General features: G+C 42.4%; 1 protein-coding gene across 4 annotated transcripts in view; it reads right to left on the reverse strand.

The window, feature by feature from the left end:
* Positions 1–3,294: 3,294 nt before the first annotated feature.
* nrg3b (neuregulin 3b) overlaps positions 3,295–7,791 on the reverse strand; it is a 198,840-nt gene continuing 194,343 nt past the window's right edge. For all 4 annotated transcript variants that reach the window (XM_025057337.1, XM_017034376.2, XM_017034375.2 and 1 more), the window contains one exon: positions 3,295–4,345. In XM_025057337.1, the coding sequence (XP_024913105.1) occupies positions 3,601–4,345 (745 nt within the window). In that variant the 3' untranslated portion in view covers positions 3,295–3,600. The remainder of the gene's footprint in view (positions 4,346–7,791) is intronic.

Raw genomic sequence — 7,791 nt, forward strand, 5'->3', positions numbered from 1 at the left:
AAAATCATGAAACAGGTGTCTGTCATAAAAAAAGGTTTATATGATCTATACTGGTTTGTCGGTGTGATCATGTAGGTCATAAGGTCAAGCCACAGGGGGGTATAAAGGGCGGGATGAAGGGACGGGTGAAAAAAACGCACAAAACTTTAATGCCGGTGATGTTTGGTCAAATTATATTAAATTTAATATGTATATTTTCAAATATACTTGTACTTATTTGTAGGTAAACAAAGGGGGACTTATTGTTATTTAGAGGTAATTAAGCTATGATTGTACTGGTCTGGCCCATTTGACTGTCTGTATGTGGTGTGGAATCAAAATGAGTTTGACAGCCATGTTGGAATATCAAAAACAACCAATCAAAGTTAAGATTAAAATGACATACAACAATACTGTGGTTAACCAATGCATAATTGCTTTTCTTGTTGATGAATCGTACAGCCGTAAAGAAATAGGACAGATTAAAAAAAAAATCGTCCCTGGTTCTGCTGCATTTCACACAGATCATGATAAAAAGCCAAACTAAGCAGTAACCCAATCCAGAGATTGTCAGCGCTGGCATTTGTCTCGATGTTAAACACGTCACCTGTTATCCCACGTCGAGGTGAGCTGGTGGGAAATGTTAGCAGACGTCCACGCTGTTAGTGCTGCAGTACACATGCCAGACTGCTGTCCTCATAATCTCCATGCCATCTGGTGGTAAGGGACTGGGAGGGGGGCATCAATGGCCTCTTGCACCTACGGCACATTAGTATTCTTTTCACACTGAGACAGAATGGCCACTGTGCGTGTCAGCGAGACATCCATCACAAACATAAAACAGTCCACGCCGGTGAGGATTCTTGCTAACAGCCACAGTGTCGTCTCCAGCAAACCAGGCTCATTGCAGGTAATGCGACTGCTTACCTTTGAATCACTTCCTGTTTTCTCATGAATTTACCTTTGGAGCATTAGCTCAACTTTGTCTTGGTTTATAAGAATTCTTTCCTCTTTGTTACCAAACTCACTGTCCAATATGCACCACCACCCATTCGAGTCCTGAAAGTTTTAAGTAAGTTCAACACCGAAGAACATTAAAGTACAGCAGGGTTTTGACACCTCCTGGCTGTAAAGGTCAGAGACGTGTTAAAGATGCGCAGCAGGACTCCATCTAAAAATGGGAGCACTCGATTCATCAGAGGTGACAATGTCGGAATCACTGGAGTTATTCTCCAGTAATATATTTATCTAAGAAAGTTGTATTTTTTTGCTAAAATCCATTAAAAGCCTGAAAATATTGCTTTTTGGTTAAGGCGGTGGACGTTTTTGTTGTTTTTCCGCTCCACACATATTCAATCATTTTTGTTGACTTGTAGCCAGTAGACTTACTAGGCACAAAGACAATTCCTTACTCTCTCTTTTGAACCATATCTCTCCTTTTTTTAATCTTCCTAAGCCAACTTTACTCATTTGGGTTAGCGGAGGCTTTGTTTTTTTCTTTTTTAAAAACACCAATCAATCCTACGATTAAAACTGAAACCATGGAAGCACGGGAATGCTCATTGACTCACTGGCAGTACTTATCTTCTTGTTGAACGTGCTTTTTCACAAGCATACAGACGTGCATCGGTGCGAAAACTTAAAGGCACATTTTTGAAGCGTGATTGTAAATACAGACGTGCATCGGTGCGAAAACTTGAAGGCAGAGTGAACGTTTTTGAAGCGTGATTGTACAAAGAAGTGTTTTTATAAACAATGCTTTCGTGGCCCGCCGTGTAGAGAACCAGTCTGGGGCACGTTGTCAACATGGCTTCCAGCAGAGAGACAAGGAGGAAAACTAAAAACTAAAGCCCACCTAATAACAGAAAAATACTTTTTGAGTCTATGACATGAGTTGCTTCCACCTAGTGACTGGAGGCTTGTTATCATTCAAGCATTACAGCAGTGGTACACTTATGTCCACTATTTGAGAAGAACATACTGAGCCTCTAGATAACATTTTTATAACCAATTTGGACCAAAATTCGTCTCAGCTACAGTTGCCGATGCGCCTGATTGGACGCTGCCCAACATCGTTTGAATAATTATGCGATGTGACAAAAATACAGAAGGTCCTCAACTTAAGTTGGAACTTTCATATTGTACCTTGAGTACGTCACTCACCTACGTTAAGTTGGTGACATCATAATCTAGGACATAATAATATACCTCATCCCTATAAGTGCGCCATCTATTGGGGGAACATGGGACTTTCAGGGATGAGGCAAAATGACAGAAGTTGAACGGTCATATAAATGAGTAATATAATTTGGACAGGTTCGATGGGCCGGATTAAAAAACACAGTGTTGTTTCAGTGTTATTCTTGGATTCTTTTTTGCTTGTACAATTTCCACTAAATTTCTCATATTGTGCGATTCAAAATTAGAATCTACAACAGAAACTTGCCGAGCCTGCATCAGACTAAATATATGGGCTATGGAATACCCCAGTCCAGAGTCCACTGCCTTATGCTGATGTTTTAGCTCTGTTAAAAACACCCTACTCTGCAGAAATATGTTAAAGGGATCTTCTCTTCTCCTCCTCTCTCTTTTTTTTACAGCTTAAAATTCTACTGCTTTCTTTCCGTGCCCCCATTCTGCGGTATGCTGAATCACATTGCAGCCCCATCGCAATGAGAAGCACAGAGAGAAGGAGGAAAAGAAAAAGTGATGTTTGCACAGGCACGTGTTGTATAAAACAAGACGCAAAAAGGGCTAAATTAACTCAAAAATCGGAAAATCAATCTCAATCTCATTCTTATGCCACAGCGGGTACGGATCCCATCAACACTTACATTGACCTGCGTACCACGAGGGAGGTTAAAGCAACCCATTGACACAACTCCAGGAATAGTGACACTGCTCCTTTAATCCGCTCTGATTTACACATCTTCTGTGAGCCTGTTGCCATGGAAATGAAGGGCTACCTCAGATGAGGCCTGATCCAGTATTGGCAGAGCTTGTCAACTGTGAGTACAGCTTGGTATTTGTGATGACGACGTTATGCAACTTACTCAAAAACAGCAATTCACGCACTTGACGGCGGACCGAGAATCAGAGGAACACAGTCCTGGGTTGACACTGGTATCTTAGTCTTTATTTTCTCACAATTGTATGTCAAATATATATATACGCCTATGTGACGTATATTATATGACATATATAATTCCATTTCTTTACATTAGAGAAACAACATAGACATGACACACTATTTTGGTTTCTAAGTAGAAGCTCCTTTTTTAAATAGTGGCATGTTTTTTTTTTTTTTTTTTTTTCTTTTTTTTTTTCCCAATACACTTTTAAGCTCCCACTCCAGTCACGATTTGTCCTCATTGAGTCACATTTATTCACAATGTGCATTTGCTTGTCTTGTTTCATTTTAATTTAACGTCTTCAATCGTGGTTTTTGTTTTTCTTCACGCAACTCCAGTTTTTAAATGCGATTGAAAAAAAAAAAAATCCACTGATGTCTGTCATTGGTCTGTGTGGCTGCACAGCGCCCCCCACCTGCTACATCCACTCTGTGCCAGGTATACAGTCATCGGGACACAGTTTCTCTTAAGCTTTACATGGGTAATCCAATCAGCTCGCAGGGGGCTTGGCAACTCCGTTGCCGCTTCCTCTGCAGCTGGCTCCTCTGGTGGCCGAGGAGAGGTTTGCGCCTCCGTACTCGAGGGATGCTTGTCCTTGGCACCTTCCCTGGGTTTCTCTTTGGCCTACTGCCTTCAGAACTCTGCTCCCAAAGCTCGTGTGCACGCTCCTTCCGTCTGACCCGTGCGCCGTCCCGTTCCCAGGAGTGTTTGTGGCGCCGCGGTGAATCTCACTATGAGACCCGGACTTTTCCATGGAGCTGGGAAAGCTTTTGTGCTTTAATTCCCGCGGGGTTTCCACAGTAATTTCTGCGGAACAGAGCCTTTGCGCAGAATTCGGATTCTCCTGCGACGCCGGGGGAGCAGTGGTGCCGGCGGAGGGGGCAGGAGGGCTAACATCGCCCGGCATAACACTGGGCTTGGGCGCAGCGGTGTCTCGGCGGGATTGAGCCAAGGAATTTGTAACGTGCACCGCCTGTTTTCCCGCCTGTACCAGGTGCCACTTGAGAAGGCCGCGGTGCTTTTGCTCGCTCACCTCCACATTCCCGACGCTGAGGTCGCTCGCTTGGAGCGAAGGGATGATGGGCACTGAGTGAGTGCGCGAGGAAGTCGGTAAAATGTCTGTTTCCTTATCTAGGCGTGTGCATGGCACCTCGCTCCACCCTTTTCTGGATCCAAAGTGAGAGACTGACGTCCTGCTGAGGAGGGCGCCGACCTTTCCGCTGGCAGAATCGAACCTTAAATAAAAAAAAAAGAGAAGAGTGTCACAGCGAGAGAAATGAATTATCCCTTGACCTTTTTTGTCCTTGACACTTACATCCTCTGAGGTATAAAGGAGGCTGACTAATACAGAAGAAGGCAGTAAAACTGACGCTCTTGTTTTTATCTTTTCCCATTTTAATTCTCCCTCCAAAAAAAAATCCCTTTTGTCCAATTGTTCCCTCATAATCTCTACGTAATTAATTATAATCCTCAGCGTGAGCCGCTGATATCGTCTCTGCATGAATGCTCGACTGCAAAAAAAAAAAAAATACAAAGTCCTCAGAAGAGGTTTAACACCAGCTGCCGGTCACTAACACTCAAATTATGAACAATGTTATTTCACTGTGGGAAAACCTCCTTCAGGATTCCATTTCAAGAGTCCTAAATTCTAAGTCCTTTTCCAGAACTCTGATTTCTGCAATTGTAAATAGAAAACAGAAATCTCGAAAATCTCGTCTTCAGTCTGGAGCATGGAGATAAGAAGAACATCTGTGGCTTGAAAAAGGGGCCTAAAAATGAGGAAGTAATCCTTTCCCAAGTCTTTACTAACAATTAGAATGACTGGCGCATGAGCCGCCGGGACTGTCAGTCCCGCAAAGACGTCAGGGAAAAAAAACGGCTTTGTTAACTCAAAGTTGCAGAAACACTTTTTATCACTCCTCCTTTAGTACTTGTCGGGCGAATACGAGCGGGAGGTAGTAGCTTCACGCCAAAACATATCTAAAAATACATGCTTATCTAATTGTGGCGTCAATCGTTGCCTTGTTTGCGGTTGTAAAAATGAGCTTCGACGTGAGATAAAAATCAGCTCTGGTTTCAACATCTGAAGGAGGTAAAAAAAAAAAAAAACACCCATATATGCCTGGATGTTTGCCATTCTCAGCCAGACTACACTCTCCATCTCCACCTCTCCTCGACTACGCTCTGATCATGGTTGCACAATCTCCCTTCCTCCTTTGCTCTCCGCCTTGCGTTCCCCCCGCTACCCCTCGCCTCCTCCCGATTCTCATCTCCAGAAATGAGAGTGTGCGTCGCCATGGCAACAAAGACGGAGAGGAAGAAGTAAAGGATGAGGAACAGCAGGGCTGTAGGCTCAGTAGCCTCGTGTTGTTAGGCTACTAAGTGGAGAAATGGGTCACTTTAACCTCCTGAAAGCCGGCGAAGGCAGCTTCTCCATTTAGGTCTCCGTAAAAGGAGTCGACGGCTAACTGAGAAACTGTACACTCCACTCAACAAATACAACTGGAACCCTGAGAAGATGAGAAGCTCCGATGATCCAGCTCGCCATAAAAAAACAAACAAAACTCTGCACTATTCCACGTAGGCATCACAACATCGTCTTGGTGATTTTATAACAGAACATTCTCATTACTTTGCTGATGTATTATTCTCTGTGTGTGCGTCATCAAAAGAACTGCTGAGCTACATGGAGCTTTATTAAAAACATGAATAATGGAAATGGGTCGCACAATGACTTTTCCCAGTACACACACTTCACGTATCCTATTGAAATGCTCACTCAGGTTCGGATGCCAATGGATGCCAAATGGAACTTCCTTCTCTGATGACAAGCGTTTCTAAAAACGCTGCCTCTGGTCAAGTCACAACAAAAGAAAACGTTTTTTTTTTTTTTTTTTTGAGTTATGTATTAAATAGAACTACATTTTCCCCCAAGGCTCTCTTTTGCATCTGGGAACAAAAGCACAACAGTAGCTTTTCACAACAACCAAAGTCAACAAAATATATAACAAACAGAATGAAATTGAAAACAAAGGCCCACAGTGTCTAGCTCGACTTTTGTCGAATTCTTTGTGAACGCAGACGCATTCATATTTAATGGAATATAATTGTTTGTGAATTTTTTTTTTATTTTTAAAATTCATCAAGCGGGCCGGACTGCACACCCTAGTGGGCCAGTTGTGGCCCGCGGGCCGCATGTTTGACACGCCTGCTTTAGTGAGAAAGGCCTAACAGTAGATGTGTTCATCATGAATGTTCCCAAAACAGATAACTGTAACAGATAACCTTGGAGTCGACCACAAAGGCTAATCATGCATTTGTATCATTCGTAGCGTTTACTGTCAGGAAATCCTCTGAGGACAATACAACGTTTCAGCGCTCATCGGAAAGGCTTCGTCACTTCTAAGTGACTCGTGGAAAAATGTTCCGAACGGCTGAACACTTGAATCTGAAAATAGCTGATAATAAAATCCAAGTCGAGTCGAAGAGTGATTTATGATGTCAATACATGGACAAAGGACGAACTATGGACACAGCACTAACCAATCCGAGGTAACGAAAACTTTATTCTATTCGTATCCAAGTCTGAATGACCTATTGTTTTGAAACATTGCCAGATTATTAAAAACTGAAGAACATTTTTTCACTGTACCAAATGACACACGGACCGGCACCAAGGGTTGAGAAACCCTACCCTAGACCACGCCCTGACCTTATAGTAGGATGAAGCGATTCAAGTGTACAGTGGAACCTTGAGATACGAGCGTCCCGACATACGAGTACTCTGAGATACCAACAAGCCTTCAAGCTAATTTTTGCTTCGAGATACGAGTAAAGATTTGAGATATGAGTACGCTTAGAGACGCCGACGCTAGGTGGCCGAGCTCTCGGAGCGGCTGTTTCCATTGTTATTAGTACTAATAAGGTTTTTTTTTAGAGGGCTGGAATGGATTAATTATTTTTCTGTTATTTCTGATGGGAGAACATGATTCAAGATAGGAGCGCCTCGAGTTACGAGCTCGGTCCTGGAACGGATTATGCTCATATCTCGAGGTATTACTGTAATTGGGTAGTCGCGTAAATTCTATAGGAGGTTCTAGAATCCAGGGCAATTCTGTCATCAGTGTGGTTTTTACCCTGCGGGAGAACACCAGGGTTTTATTGTTTCTTCTCTACGTCTCATCAAAACCAGCAACATTCATTTTTTTTGGATTAATGCAGTTTAATTGACATTTTTTAATATCCTCTGTCAGAATGAATGCCTCATAAAAAGTTTTGGGTCGTGACCTAATGACTAAACACTTCACTTGAACTGTGACTGTCAAGGTCGAAATTGACTACAACATACAAGACTCTGGGGTACGGGTACTTTCATTTGTCTATGAACTCCAGTCAAGTAATCCCTGCATCCAGTGCCAGGAAGCTTTTATGCCTATTTCAATAAAAACATGTAACATTAATGCATCGACTTCTTTATGAGCCGTAAAGATGAAGAGCTCAAAGCAGGTCATCAAAGTGTCATCTTCTGCCTCCAGGGGATTTTCATGTTAAAAATACAAAATCAATAATAAACCCAGTCTTTTCCTTGGCAGTCATTTTTTTTTTTTATGGGAGTAAATCTGAAAAGTCTCCTTCTGTGAATGTTTTAAGTAACTTTTGCTGCTCGCTTTTACTATCGCTA

Source organism: Cynoglossus semilaevis, chromosome 8, assembly GCF_000523025.1.
Source record: "Cynoglossus semilaevis isolate Cse_v1.0 chromosome 8, Cse_v1.0, whole genome shotgun sequence".
Classification (NCBI taxonomy): domain Eukaryota; kingdom Metazoa; phylum Chordata; class Actinopteri; order Pleuronectiformes; family Cynoglossidae; genus Cynoglossus; species Cynoglossus semilaevis.